The following is a 15349-nucleotide window of genomic DNA, read 5'->3' on the forward strand; positions in this document are numbered from 1 at the left end:
AGGGGGTGCCGAGCAGACCGTTGCATACGAGTTCAACGGTGCGTCTTCCTCGTCAACGTTCCGGCACACGCGACATCATCTCAGCCCTGCGACGCCTTTTCTCGCATCGTCACCAAAACCCACGATGCCCTCCGGTCAACGCTTCATCGTCCTGAACCTTTAGTGGGGACTTTTCTTTGTACTTTGTTAGCTTTAGTATGCCGTAGCGTTAGGTATGTGTCAGTTAACATTTAGGCGTGATTTGCTTTGGGTTGTAATCGTGGGTATTTTGATGTGTGCCGCGTTAAGAATTTCTCTTTCTCTGTGCCATTGCCATGCGCCCTCGTCCTTACTGCCGCGAACCATGCATTGGTTTGTTTATTTGTGTTTTGCTTTTACCACCCGGCTGCGCCAGTGTGTGTTACCTCTACGCCAAGGGAAGCGTGTGTTCCATTCTTTCTTTCTGGGCGGCTTGTGGTATCTGTCCTGATAGGGAGAGCATTCCGATCTAACGTGAACAGCCCGGAATAATTTTCTTGGATCTACAATGTTGTCGATGCGAATCGACGGTTCGAGAACCACGCGCGCCGAAAGATAAAAAGCCTGCAGAGCAGAAGCCGGGGCATTCGATTCTGCGACGTTCGCCGACGCACGTCACTTTGTTGACCGCTGCTTCGCCGCCTCTGTATTCTTTTGAGTTGTTATGGGCGCACAAGTTCGCTCCAATAAACTTGTTTCTTTTCCAAAACAGCTGCGTCGTCCCTGGCTTCGTGACATCTGGTGAAGGTACTGGGTACCCACCCTTTATGCTCTCTACGACATCTGGAAGCCGCCAAGCCAGCCCAACCAGAGAAAGCCGCCGACTGCAAGGATTGCTACCCGAGTTCGGTCTCTTGCCAGAAGGGCCCAAGAGAAGGAACGCTGCAACGAACACCATGGTGCAAGAAACAACGTCGCCAATCGTCGTGCAGCAGCCCCGGGAACCGCCATCGCTCCGGGGAGCCCCCGCTGAAGACCCTGAAGAATGGTTGGAGAAGGTGGAGCGCGTCCGCATCTTCAACAGGTGGGACGACGAAGAAACTCTCCGGCGTGTCTTTTGGTACTTAGAAGATGCTGCTCGAACTTCGTTCGAGAACCATGGCAGTTCTTTGACCGACTGGTCTCAGTTCAAAAGGGAGTTCCTTAAGACCTTCACTACCGTTGTGAGAAAAGAGCGCGCTGCGCTTTTGCTGGAAACTCGAACGCAGCACCCCAACGAAGGGGTCATGATCTTCGCCGAGGAGATAAAGCGACTTTTTTGCCGTGCGGACCCTGAAATGACGGAAGAAAAAAACTACGGTTTTTGATGAGAGGTGCACAGCAAGAGCTCTTCGCGTGCCTTGTCTGCAACTCCCTCAAGACCGTGTCCCAATTCGCGTCTGAGGCCGCCGCGATGGAGAAGACGCTCGAAATCCGAACGAGGCAGTACGACCGCCCCATCAATGTGCTGGTTTCGGAGACGATTGGTGCCGGCGCTATTAACTCCGACTCACTACGCGACACCATCCGTGCAGTGGTGATGGAGGAACTGCGGAAACTTTTCCCGACGACAACGCCACACCCTGAAGTTGCTTCCCAGACTGACGTGATACGGGAAGAAGTACAGCAGGCTTTGGGAACTTCTATGCCGTCCGAAACACCCCACGAGCCAGACACTATGACCTACTACGCGGCTGTTCATCTACAATGCCCTGCTACAACACGTCGTAAAGACGCCCTGCCATACGGCCGCCCACTGTCGCCCGCCCGACCCCCTGTAGTACGAAACCAGACGCCGAGGAAGACTGACGCATGGGGAACACCGGATAATCGTCCTCTGTGCTACCACTGCGGAGAGGCCGACCACATCTACCATCGCTGCCCATACAAGAGACTCGGACTTCGTGGATTCTCCGTCGACGCACCACGCCCCCAACGCGGCCAGCGCCCATCTGACATTGAAGAATACCTGTCCAACACCAGCCGTGGACCAGCCCGTTTCAACCGTTCGCCGTCACCCTACCCGTACCAGTCGCCGGACCGCCGTAGCAGTGCTGACGTCGCTCGTGGAAGGTCCCCCAGCCCACGCGGGGGAACTAAAGGCGGCAACTTCTGGAGGTGAAGTTGCACAACGGCGGAAAAACTAAAACGCAACGACGCAACGATACACCGAAGACTGTGACTTACGACATGCCCTCATCCCAACGACCCGACCTAACCCTGACGTGACTCCTGAACACGACGACAACCACACGGCGCGACGCGTCCTTGACTGGCCCGTACCGACCGTTGAGACGGCGACAACGATGACGCACAGTACCCGACCGTCAACACGCACAAGCCGAGATGCCACGCCCCGACGCACCCGGAACTCGAGGAAGGCAGCGTCCGACGTCCAGTTGTCCACCGATGGCTTTGACGTAGTCGCCCTCATCGACACGGGAGCCGACTACTCGGTGATGAGCGGGTTATTCGCGTCTAAGCTGAACAAAGTTACGACAAGATAGGACGCTCCGCATATACGCACAGCAGGAGCCCATCTCGTTTCGCCAAGTGGAACGTGCACATCCCGCGTCACCATAGACGGCATCACGTACCCTGCTGCGTTCGTAATTTTACCTAACTGCTCCCGCGGCGTTATACTCGGAATGGACCTTTTGGCGGACAACGGCGCAATAATTGATCTCCAGACAAAGTCGATAACTTTTTCCTCTGATCACTCCACGACACCGCCACTGAACCCCGATCACCGTGCTGCTGTAAGGATCTCCGACGATCACGTCACTCTGCCACCCCGCGCAAGCTTGATAATTGCCGTCTACTGTGAGGATGCTGCTCCTAACATCGACGCTATCGTAGAGGGTGACCAAAGGTTGCTTCTCAACTGCGGTGTCTCCATCGCAAGAGGCATTGCGCGCTTTAAGCAATGCAAATTCCATGTTTTGGTCACCAATTTCACCGAGGAGTACCTGTATCTAAACAACGGTGCTGCAATTGCGTTCCTCGAAGAAACGCAAGAAGCAAGTCAAGTGATCGCGGTCGCTAACTTTGAATGCGCACGCGCAGGTGCTTCCAAGCCGCCGCAACATTTCGACGGGAACGCGGAGCTGCCGCAAGAAAATCGGAACAGATTACTGGATTTGCTCCGTCGCTACAGCAAGTCTTTTTCGGCAAACTCAAAATGACGTCAGACACCCCTAGCGAAGCACCGAATTATAACCGAAGATGGAGCCCGACCTACCCGGCAGTCACCGTACCGCGTCTCTTCACACGAGCGGGAAGCCATCCGAACTCAAATCGACGACATGCTCAGCGACGACATAATACAGCCATCGAAAAGTCCGTTAGCTGCGCCAGTCATACTCGTGAAGAAAAACGACGGCACATTAAGGTGCTGCGTTGACTACCGGCGACTGAACAAAATCACCAAAAAGGACATGTACCCCCTGCCACGAATCGACGACGCCCTCGACCACCTCTGCCATGCGAAGTACTTCTCATCGATGGATCTGAAGACCGGCTACTGGCAAATTGAAGTGGACGAGAGAGACCGAGAGAAGACTGCATTTATAACCCCGGGTGGCCTATTTGAGTTCAAGGTGATGCCTTTCGGGCTGTGCACGGCGCCAGCAACGTTTCAACGAGTCATGGACACGGTGCTAGCTGGCCTGAAGTGGCACAGCTGCCTCGTATACCTCGACGACGTTGTCGTATTCGCCCGGACTTTCGAAGAACACCTCGCAAGGTTGGAGTCTGTACTCGATGGCCATTCGTACGTTAGGGTTAATGCTGAAGCCTGAAAAGTGCCGTTTCGCCTACGAGGAACTCAAGTTCTTGGGCCACGTCGTCAACGCCGAGGAAGTCCTACCTGACCCAGCAAACAGCCGTTGCGAACTTCCCAAGGCCGAAAGACAAGAAGGGCGTGCGAAGATTTCTCGGACTGTGCGCATACTACCGGCGCTTCGTCCCAAACTTCGCACGCATTGCAGAGCCGCTCAGGCACTTGACGGAAGATAGCACCCCTTTCAGCTGGGACAACGACCAAGAAAAAGCATTCTGCGAGCTGCAAAAACGCCTGCAAAGCCCGCCTGTGCTCGCTCATTTCGACGAAAACGCCGAAAAGGAAATATACACGGACGCCAGTGATATAGGCTTGGGTGCCGTCCTCGTCCAAAAACAAAGCGGGTGCGAAAAGGTAATCGCCTATGCCAGCCGTGGTCTGTCGAAGGAGGAGAAAAACCACTCTGCCTCTGAGAAAGAGTGCCTGGCAATTATATGGGCGATTTCAAATTTTCGCCCATACGTGTATGGAAGACCATTCAAGGTTGTGACAGACCACCACGCGCTGTGTTAGCTCGCCAATTTGAAGGACCCCTCTGGCCGTCTTGGGCGGTGAAGCTTGCGCCTGCAGGAGTTCGACGTTACAGTCGTTTATAAATCCAACAGGAAACACTCCGACGCCGACTTCCTGTCCCGCGCCCCCGTCGACCCACCAGCACAAGACTCTGATGAAGACAGCGCGTTTTTTGGAATCGTGACGGCGAGTGACCTAGCCGCCCAGCAGCGTGCCGACCCTGACTTACGCGTCATAATCGACTACCTCGAGGGATGCAACGTCGCCGTACCTAGGACCTTCAAACGCAGCTTACCAGCATTCAGCCTGAGAAACTCCGTCATCGTAACGAAGAATTTCAGCCCCGAACAGGAATGAATTACCTTCTTGTGATCCGGCAGATCTTTGTGACAAAATTCTGGAAGCGTGCCACGAATACCCGTCTTCCAGACACCTCGGCACAGCCCGCACAATTGGAAAAATCAAGGCGAATTACATCTGGCCCAGCCTTACATCCGACGGCACCCACTACGTCCGGAGCAGCCCTGACTGTCAGCAACGAAAAGCGCCACCGACGAGACCTGCCGGACTTCTGCAGCCGATCGCCGTGCCATCAAGGCCCTTCCAACAGATTGGAATGGACCTTCTGGGCCTGTTCCCTACGTCATGATCCGAGAACAAGTGGATTGTCGTAGCAACAGACTACATGACGCGCTACACGGAGACCGCCGCTCTTCCGAGGGGGACTGCACAAGAAGTCGCCAAGTTTTTCATAAGACAAGCTGTGCTGTGGCATGGAGCCCCTGACGTCCTTTACTGTGGCCTTTACTGTGGAGCTCATGCAAAGAATCTTACGCTACAGCAACACGGATCACCGAAGAACGACGGCGTACCACCACCAAACGAACGGACTGACGGAACGTTTGAACAAGACGATTGCGGATATGCTGTCCATGTACGTCGACGTTGAACATAATACTTGGGACGAAGTGCTCCCGTATGTCACGTTTGCGTACAACACGGCTATTCAAGAAACTACCCAGATGACACCATTTGAGCTCGTCTACGGAAGACGGCCAACTACAAGGCTTGACGCCATGCTGCCGCACATAGAAGACGACGACCTCAACGCCGCGTCCAAGGATACCTTCTGCTTGGGGAGGAGGCCCGCCAGCTCGCTCGAGTTCGTATAACGGACCAGCAACTTGTGGATGCCGGCCGCTACAACCTCCGACGCCGAGCCGCCGAGTACCACCCAGGGGATCGTGTGTGGGTTTGGACTCCCATCCGACGACGCGGACTGAGTAAGAAACTTCTCCGACGGTATTTCGGACCCTACAAGATTCTACGACGTGTGCCAACTTACCTACGACGTGATCTTTGATGGTGACTCCGCCACATCACGACGACACACGCGGCCCTTAAGTCGTCCACGTGGTTCGCTTAAAACCTTTCTACGGACGATGACGAACTTTTATTGTTATTTGTTTGAACTGTCACTTATGTTAGCATCGGGTCGATGCACTCACAGAGGGGGGAGAATGCCGCGAACCATGCATTGGGTTTGTTTATTTGTGTTTTGCTTTTACCACCCGGCTGCGCCGGTCTGTGTTATCTCTATGCCAAGGGAAGCGTGTGTTCCATTCTTTCTTTCTGGGCGGCATGTGGTATCTGTCCTGATAGGGAGAGCATTCCGATCTAACGTGAACAGCCCGGAATAATTTTCTTGGATCTACAATGTTGTCGATGCGAATCGACGGTTCGAGAACCACGCGCGCCGAAAGATAAAAAGCCTGCAGAGCAGACGCCGGGGCATTCGATTCTGCGACGTTCGCCGACGCACGTCACTTTTTTGACCGCTGCTTCGCCGCCTCTGTATTCTTTTGAGTTGTTAGGGGAGCACAAGTTCGCTCCAATAAACTTGTTTCTTTTCCAAAACAACTGCGTCGTCCGTGGCTTCGTGAGAATATATTGACACTCTTGCTAGTCGCAGTCGCCACTGAAAATCTGAAAAAAGAACCTCCGAGGCGGTATTCCTTCTTCCCTCACAGACTTCTACTACGGTGTCGTATATACCCTCCCACATTGTCTTGGTTGCAGGAAACTAAGAGCAAATTGGTGGGTGTAGATTTAGTTTTCTGAGAAATAAAGTCGGACTGCTCAAAATACACAGAGGTAAAGCAAAATATCTAACTTTTGTGTCTACCTTTGGGTTGTTGTGTTATCCTAGCTATCTAGGTTGACTTTCCCCTTCTGTAGTACGCACGCCGAAGCGCCTTGTGCAAAGCATGCAGTTTCTTAGTAAGTGCACTACAGAGGAAACTGCACCTGGGAATTCCTGTCATCGTGGAGGTTACGGAAAACCATAGCTTCTGACTGCAGCTTTGCATGACAGTTGGATTGCCAAGCCTGTTTTTGGGATTGGCTTTCTTCACTATGCATTAACACGACTACGAGCTACGATTTAGCCGAAATCTTTTGTGTTCTGTGGTAGCCTTGAGCCGTTGTAACTTCGTGTTTGGTGAAAGAGCAGGCAGGGCGTGATTGTACGTACCGTTGGTCATGCAGTATTCGAGGAAACGTTTCACTCAGCGGGTAATGCGCTGATGCGAAAGATGTAGTTTACAAAAAAAAAAGAAACCAAACGTACCTCGACGAAGACAAGATACTGCAGATAAGGGCGCCTGAATCCATCTTATCTTTTCTGCGTCCACTAGTGTTAACAAAATACGCCACGTTGCCTTTTTTCTTCAAGTATGAATGAAATCGCTCAGGAACAAAACAAAAGTGAGAGTCGAGCTAGTTGGTGAACATCCATGAGGCGGTAGTGGAGTATATTTCCTCTGTTGATTACTTGAACGTTTCGGGAATTAGGGTAGACGCTGAGGACCTCTTTTATTCCCTGCCTCATGATGCGCTGATGCGACGTACTAAAGATTGCATTACAGACGGCAATGATGAGCTGGCCTTTGAGAATTGTACTGGGATCCCCGTGGTGGCGTTTTTGGAGCTGCTCAGCTTATAGCTTCGGAGTACTGTTGTGGGGTTCCAAGATAAGGTCTACGTACAAAAGGCGGGAGTGTGCATTGGTTCTAAGGTTGCTCCAGTCCTGAGCAGCGGTTTTCTGGGTAAAATTGACTGTAATTTGCAGTTTGGTTTACAGGGCATTGCCACTAAGCTTTTTTGTTATGTGGCCGATTTTTGGGTCCTAGGCTACAACGTACAAATAAGTCCCTCAAATGTGCTCTTCTCGAGGCCATCAAGCCGAAAGCTGAAGGTTTGAAGTTCATGGCCGAGGTTCCCGTTGACGGCCACTTGAATTTTTTTACCTCAAGCTCCGTTTCTCGCGGCCTCATACATGCTGGATGTAGGCATCCCATTCTATCAAGCCGCTCTTAAACATCGCTTCTTTTCATTCGAAGCTATTAAAGAATGAGATAGCCCACACGTGCCTCAAATACGTAGTTAACAAGTCCTCTTATCGTTTGGGGCAACAACGCTTGAATGCGCAAATAGTTCGGCTGAAGAACGCTGGCTTTCCTCTCTCCGTGCTCCAGGGGGATAATAGCGTCTTGTAAAGCAATTGAAAGGGTTCGCGCATCACATAACAGACACCGACCAGAGTAAAATTGGCGGTCATACCGTATGCACAGGCGCTGTCGTGTCGACGACTTAAGAACACAGCTGACAGATTCAGGGTTAAGGTGGTTTTCTCTGCCAGTAATAAGCTAGGTAGCTTATGCAGCATGGTGAACAACAGCCTTGATTCCCGTGACAGTGTTTCCACACGTGGTTGTTTGAATTAACACCAGCTCCAGTTTGTTCGGTGTGTGACCATTGTTGTTTACTGCGTTGCTATGTCCTGTGCTCGGGTGTACGTCGGCCAGACCAGCCGCTGTCTCAATGTACGCTTGAGGGCGCATCAATCCTCCTTGAAAGGAAGGCCCTACACATACCTGGCGCTGCACTATTGAGACTGCGGTTGTGAGCCATGCTTCACAGACACGCAAGTGCTTTTTAAACACAGACCCCGTGCTACCAGGGAAATTGTTGAAGCCTTCCATATCAGGATTAGAAGTTCGGCTTGTATCAGTCAACCATCACTGAGTATTCTAGATAAAGAAGTGCAACTTATTAGGAGAGGGGGGTTGAAGAAAAGGGAAAAAAAGAACAGAAGAAACGGGGGAGGTTGTCCTCATGTACCGCCGTACGCATCTGCGACGGTCACACCTGCCTGATTGTTGGGCCTTGGCATTGTGTGTATGTGTTTTCGATTTTAATAAATTGCTCAGGAACACGCTTTGTCAAACTGTAGCTGACGGTCAGTGCACCGGTTCACCCCGAAGGCGGCGCTTTCATAAGGACACTCAAAAACATTTCAATGCTCTTTAATAACCTAAATATTTGAAGTGATGGTAAATTACTTCAAATTACTTCAGTCTCTCACGGTTGAAGCCAAGCACGAAGAATCTGTGGGCGAGCGGCAACCCCGTTGCACGGCCCGGAAAATTCCTGAATGGGCCAACTCTGATGACATCCATGAGGTAGGTGAGAGATGGGGTCTGAAAAGCGGTCAGACATCTATGGATCAGAATACAACCTAGCTACCACCATTTCATTTTGAAATCTTATAACACATGACCTTGTTTTTCTTTACTTTCCTTTCAACCCAGCCCTTTCCACTCCATCCCAGGGGAAATCAAGGGAGTCTCCCATGGCCCGTACTCGTATCTCTGGGTCGCGGAGTAGACTTCTTCTTTGTATTATCTCCACCCTGGGATGGTCAAAAACTCTACATGGCTTTTGGGTGAATCAGTTATTTTACCATTGAGTATAAACTGGTTACACTTCGGTGGCGCCTGTCTTTTGCCTCAACTACTTATTGTCCGTCTGCCTGTCTGTCTGCCGGTCCCTCTGCTCAATAGCCCGGTCAAAGTTAACGCAGTTGTTGAACGAGAACCACAGATGGGAGATTTGGGATCCTTTGACAGCATCGTTGGGTGCCTGTGTTCAATGTATAAGTTTCTTTTTTGGTTGTTATACCTTCAAACTTGGGAAGTAAGTATAAGCTAAGCCATTTTCAAACATACTTATTTGGTGGCGATATTCTTTATTGTCAACATTGTTGAGCAAACTCAAAACGTTTAGCCTATCTGAAGCAACACGTTTTTCTGATAGAAACTGACCTCTTACAGCCACTGTTGGAAAAAACGTAGCCATCACCCATGGTCACCCATGACACTAGAACCTCTGGCTGAATTACAACTTGTTCAGCAGTAAAAAAGACTAGCAGATAGTGCTTGGAGCAGAACAATGCTGTAAACTTGAATTTATTTACGTAGCAGTGGCGGAATACGACAATTGTCTTTACGCGATATTTCCCACGAAGTCTGGATATAGTCGACTAATATCTCTCTTCGTCATCTTCAAACGTTCTCGGTAATCCTATTTATACTTTGTTTTAGAAGTTTGCCGAACGCCCATGATTGATTGTCAAGCCTTTTTGAGCAACTCACATGTTTTGTAGTGCGCGCACGAAAATGTGCTGAAATAGCAAAAAGCCTATTCAATGACTCAGGTTGCCAGAAGAAAGGGTTTCTGTGCATAACCCCACAAGATACTGCGCAGAAAGTACAAGATTAAAGTCAAGCAGAAATCTCATGTAGACGCTGGGCTCCAAATCGTTGCGTTTATTTTTATTTGGCGATAATGCACAGTTATGGCTACGAAAATGTATATATCGCTTCACAGATGATATGCCAGAAGTTAGAGGACTGCCGCCGGCGAAGGAAGTTTCAATCACCAACGCGCAGTAAAAGCTATAGTGGCATTCTATGAAGCCACTGAGTACTAAAGTTGTGAACTCATAACAAGATTTCATTTGCGGAAATCTTGATTCGCAAGGATGCGCTGTCGCAGTGAAGGTCGACGGTGTATCGTGCCGTATCATGTCCGAGTCAACATGTGATGCGCGGTGTGGTGCGCAGAGCGCGCCCGATGTACCTATATAAGCACTCATGAATAAACCACTACTCAGTTGCTGTTCACGACGCCAGCGTGTCGGACTGACCTTCTTATCAGCCAAGTTGCGGCTGATACATGGTGCCAGAAGTGGGGCGCGCAGCCACGACGCAGTCATGGAACCGCTGAAACCGCCGGATCACCTACGACTAACCGGTAATGTTCAGAAGAACTGGGCGCTATTCAAGCAAAAACTTGAGCTGTACTTGCACGCCACTGCGCCAGCAAAGCCACTGACTGAAGCTGCGAAAACTGCCACGCTCCTGACCGTCGCCGGAGACGATGCTTTAGACGTTTTCAACAACTTCACGTTTGCTGAAGGTGAAAATAAGGAGGACTACCAGACTGTGATAGCGAAGTTCGAGGAGTACTGTGCAGGCCAGCAAAACGAAGTTTACGAGAGATACGTTTTCAGGACAAGGACGCAGGAAGAGGATGAACCGGCGGAACAATTCCTCAGGGACCTACGGAAGCAAGCAAAGTTTTGCAACTTTGGCCAACTCTTCGATTCCATGATTCGCGACCAGATAGTCTTCGGTACGAACAACAGGAAGTTGCGTGAGAAGATGTTGAGGGAGAAAGACCTGACCTTGGAAAAGGCAGAGCATTTCTGCAAGGCCGCCGAGACGGCAAGCAAACAGAGCGAAGCGTGGAAAGAGAGCGACGAAAAAGTTGATGCAACTACAGCGAGGCAGCAACGCTCGAGCCAAAGTTTGAAGACCACGTTCCAGTGCTTCAAGTGCAACAGGAGGCACGAGCCAAGGAAGTGCCCCGCCTTCGGGAAAATTTGCCGCTCTTGTCAAGGAAGAAACCACTTTGCAATTTGCTGCAAACAACAAGTCGGTGAAGTGCAACGTGACGACGAAGGCTTCAACATCTTGGATGTGAGCGTTTGCGGCATTCAGAAAGCGAAAGACTGGGTTGTAAACGCCTACGTTGCGGAGCAAGAAGTGGCGTTGAAGGTGGACACAGGATCCCAAGCCAATCTATTGCCGTTATCGGTGTATAAAAGGTTCCGCACCAAGCCACCCCTTAAGCCAAGCTGTTCTGTCCTGCGGTCGTACAGCGGTAACGTGATTAAGCAGTGCGGCGTCACAACACAAGTGGTCAAACTCGGGAGCCGTCGGTGCGTCGCACACTTCTTCGTAGTGAAGCGAAGCCAGGCTATACTCGGACTGCAGACAGCTGAGTTGCTAGGACTTGTGTCGCGAACTGTTGACTCCGTGGCGGCAAACGACGCCGCTTATGGTAATTCCGCTACCGTGGTGCAGGAGTTCGCCCATCTTTTTGAGGGCACCGGCTGCGTGCAGCGAGAGTACCGGATGGTTCTTCGCGACGATTCCGTTCCAGTGGTGCAGCTGGCTCGTCGCGTGCCGTTGGCACTACAGGAACCACTGCGGAAAGAACTGCAGCGTATGGAAAAGGCAAGCATCATCTGCAAGGTGGATGAGCCCACTGACTGGGTAAGCCCTCTCGTTATCGTCAGGAAAAAAGATGGCAGCCTCAGAGTATGCATGGATCCGCGAAATGTAAACGCCTGCTTAAAGCGTGAACATTATCAGATGCCGCAACGCGAAGATATTGAGGCAGAGCTTTCCGGTGCGAAGTTTTTTAGCCGTCTGGACGCGAACGCGGGATTTCACCAGATACCACTGGACGAGGCAACATCAAAAATATGTACCTTCGCAACTCCTTTCGGTCGCTACCGCTTCCTCCGACTTCCATTTGGAATTTCGTCCGCGCCGGAAGTATTCCAAAAAACGCTGAGCGAGATTTTCGACCCCTTGCCAGGAGTACGGGTCTACATAGACATTTTGGTGTGGAGCTCATCTAAGCAGGAGCATGACGAGCGCTTGAAGGCCGCTCTTTGCGCAGCACAACAAGCGGGCTTAACTTTCAACTCGGAAAAATGCACGTTCGGCGTACAGGAAATTGCTTTCCTGGGAGACTTGATCAGCGAAACTGGAATTCGCCCCAGTCCACAACTGGTCGGGTGCTTGCAAAAAATTCCGGTGCCGAAGGATAAACTGGCAGTCCAGCGCATGCTCGGTGTCATCAAATATTTTGGCAAATACCTGCCAACACTGGCTGATCGAACAAAGCTCCTTCGCAGACTGATACGGAAGGACGCAGTGTTCGAATGGACAGAAAACCACGCTCAAGAATGGGCTACGATTTGTGAAGCGCTACGAACGGCCCCGCTGTTAGCGTTTTTTGACCCTACAAAAGAAACAAAAATAACGTCAGATGCCTCGAAAGAAGGCCTGGGAGCTGCTCTACTTCAGCGTCATGATATCGGCTGGCGTCCAATCGCGTACGTATCCCGAGCAATGACCGAAACCGAAAGGCGTTACTCGCAAATCGAAAAAGAAGCCATGGGGATTGCATATGGCTGTGAAAAGTTTCATCAGTTTGTCTATGGGCGAAAGATTTCCATTGATACAGATCATAAGCCATTGATAGCAATCTCGTCTAAAGACATTGGTGACATGCCACCAAGGCTGCAACGATTTTTTCTCCGTCTCCTAATTTATGATTACGTGTTGCAGTTTGTTCCAGGCAAAGAATTGGTGCTTGCTGATATGCTATCAAGGGCGGTGCTTGCTGATTCGGAAGACTCGGCTGGGTACAGTGACGTTCAAGTTCACGCTGTCGGCGTCCTGTCATCCCTTGTAAGTGAAGCCACAAAAAAACGTTTTGCGGAAGAAACGCATAATGACCCACAACTTCGAGCTTTTGTAAACAGTATATCATCAAACAAAAACGTCGAAGGAGAACTGAAACCTTTCGCTTCCGAACTTTCAGTGGTAGACGGAATTTTGCTCAAAGGATGCAAGGTGGTCGTTCCAAAGAAGCTACGACCAGAAACACTTCGACGCATTCACGAAGGCCACCTCGGCGTTAACAAGTGCAAGGCTAGAGCGCGGCGTTTAGTTTTTTGGCCTGGAATGAACTCCGAGATTGAAGATGTCGTACGAAAGTGCTCAGTTTGCGCAACTTATGCATACAAGCAGCCGAGCGAGCCTCTCTTACCGCGACCAACCCCTGATAACCCCTGGTACCGAGTAGGCGTGGACCTGTTTCATTACGCGGGTGGCACGTACCTTGCCGTATTTGACGCATACTCCAATTTTCCAGAGGTCGAAAAACTTGAAGACTCATCGGCAGCCACGGTCACCGACAAGCTGGGAGCCATTTTCGCGAGATTCGGAATCCCTGTCGAAGTATGCACAGATAACGGCCCCCAGTTTTCAAGCCACCACTTCGCCACCTTCGCCAAACGGTACGATTTTAAACATGTAACTTCGAGCCCTGAGTTTCCACGGTCCAATGGGCTGGCGGAAAAAGGTGTGCAAATTACCAAGAGACTCCTAAAAAAGACAAGAAACGCACGTGGAGATTTCTGGCTAGGTTTACTCGCGTATCGCTCTTCCCCCTTAACAGACGGACGTTCGCCAGGGGAACTGCTGCAGGGCCGGCGCCTGCGGGCACGGCTTCCCGACTTCAATCCCCCACTACGTTCACCGGTCAAGAAGCACCGCCAGCGGACGACTGGACGTACACTGCAACCGCTTCAACCAGAACAGCTGGTTCGCATCCGTGGCCAGGTGTGGTCTCAAAGGGGCAAGGTATTGGGTGAAGTTGCACCTAGGTCGTACCAAGTTGCAACAGAGAATGGTACAACACTGAGGCGAAACCGCCAACACCTGCGGCCAACACCTGAGTACTTCTCGAGCACGAGCTACAGCGATGACAGCGATGCCGAATGCGCCCCATCACACGAACCTGTTCGCGAAACTTCACCCAGAGCATCGCCAGCCCCAAGAAGGTCGACGCGGGCCACAACTCAACCAAGACGCTTGGCATACGGTGGCAACTTCCAACAAATATCTTAACTGTAGAAGTGATCCGGGAGCACTAATTCTTGTCAAATAATTCTGTAAAAAAAAAAAAAAAAAGTTGGGAAGATGTATCTTGCCGTATAATGTCGGAGTCAACATGTGATGCGCGGTGTGGTGCGCAGAGCGCGCCCGATGTACCTATATAAGCGCTCATGAATAAACCACTACTCAGTTGCTGTTCACGACGCCAGCGTGTCGGACTGACCTTCTTATCAGCCGAGTTGCGGCTGATACAGACGGAGGTTTCCGAAATTTGTGTTCTTTTATCAGCGCCGACCTGGTTCGACCTCGCCCCACTCATAACTTCATTCGACAAGCTTTTAGGCAAATTTTTCGGCTCTTGTCTTAATTACAAGTGTGTATTTGTTCGGGAGAATGTCCGTATTAGACGTGTTGTCTCACAGAGTTGCAGTGTTTCTTCAAACAAGCTGTGCTGAAAAATGCCAGATACGGCATACACGTATACCGCGCTGTCTCATTATCCTCATTCGTTAAATTCTGGCGTCCGTGATTACCAGTGTGTGGTCCAGGACACTTGATCAAGTACAAAAGTTCAGTCGCGTGACTCCTCAGAACAAACACGTCTGCAGTTAACGTAGTTGAGCAATTTTGAGCCCTATGACGTTTCGCATCAATTTTTAGCAGAACGAACACCGCTCGGGATCAGTCCTCAGAGCACCGTACTTAGCTAGGAAAAATATGATAACCTGCTCCACAACGCACCCTTGCGACGCGTCAATGGCCGTATGGGAATTTCAGTGTAACGTTTTACTGAAAAACGCATTTTGTGTTTTGGCGTAGTGAGATGCGAAATCAGTTTTAGAGCTATGGGTGTAAACCGCACTCGTTCGCTCGCACGAGCACGCTTATTTCTATTCCTGTCACGAGTGACAAGACGTATATCGGTCGTGGCTAGACCAACCCACCGAGGAGCAAATATTTTATTCTCTACAATTTTCGGAGCCTACCTTCAATACATTGCTGCTCGCCTGCACTCTCCTATGGCTCAGGACCAATGTCGCACTCTATTTTATACAAAACCACGTAAATCACTCAACATGAATCATCACAACCTTTTCTGCTATCTTCATCTTTT

The 15349-nt window shown here is 50.6% G+C and overlaps 1 protein-coding gene across 1 annotated transcript; it reads left to right on the forward strand.

Annotated features, from left to right (window-relative positions):
* The first annotated feature begins 10404 nt into the window (after window positions 1-10404).
* On the forward strand, window positions 10405-14333 carry LOC144158324 (uncharacterized). Its single transcript, XM_077689145.1, has 2 exons — window positions 10405-11814; window positions 12901-14333. Exons 1-2 carry the CDS (start codon window positions 10468-10470, stop codon window positions 14245-14247), a joined length of 2694 nt encoding a protein of 897 aa, XP_077545271.1. The 5' UTR covers window positions 10405-10467; the 3' UTR covers window positions 14248-14333.
* The last annotated feature ends 1016 nt before the right edge of the window (window positions 14334-15349 follow it).

Source organism: Haemaphysalis longicornis, unplaced genomic scaffold (genome assembly GCF_048455015.1).
Source record: "Haemaphysalis longicornis isolate Haplotype H1 unplaced genomic scaffold, Haemaphysalis longicornis Haplotype H1 scaffold_10, whole genome shotgun sequence".
NCBI lineage: Eukaryota > Metazoa > Arthropoda > Arachnida > Ixodida > Ixodidae > Haemaphysalis > Haemaphysalis longicornis.

What these genes read in the sequence shown, in the direction of transcription:
- LOC144158324 (XM_077689145.1), top strand. Translation starts at nt 10,468, where the DNA reads ATGGAACCGCTGAAACCGCCGGATCACCTACGACTAACCGGTAATGTT. An exon ending in TGGATGAGCCCACTGACTGG is followed by an intron (nt 11,815 to 12,900) that starts GTAAGCCCTCTC and finishes TACGTGTTGCAG; the next exon opens with TTTGTTCCAGGCAAAGAATT.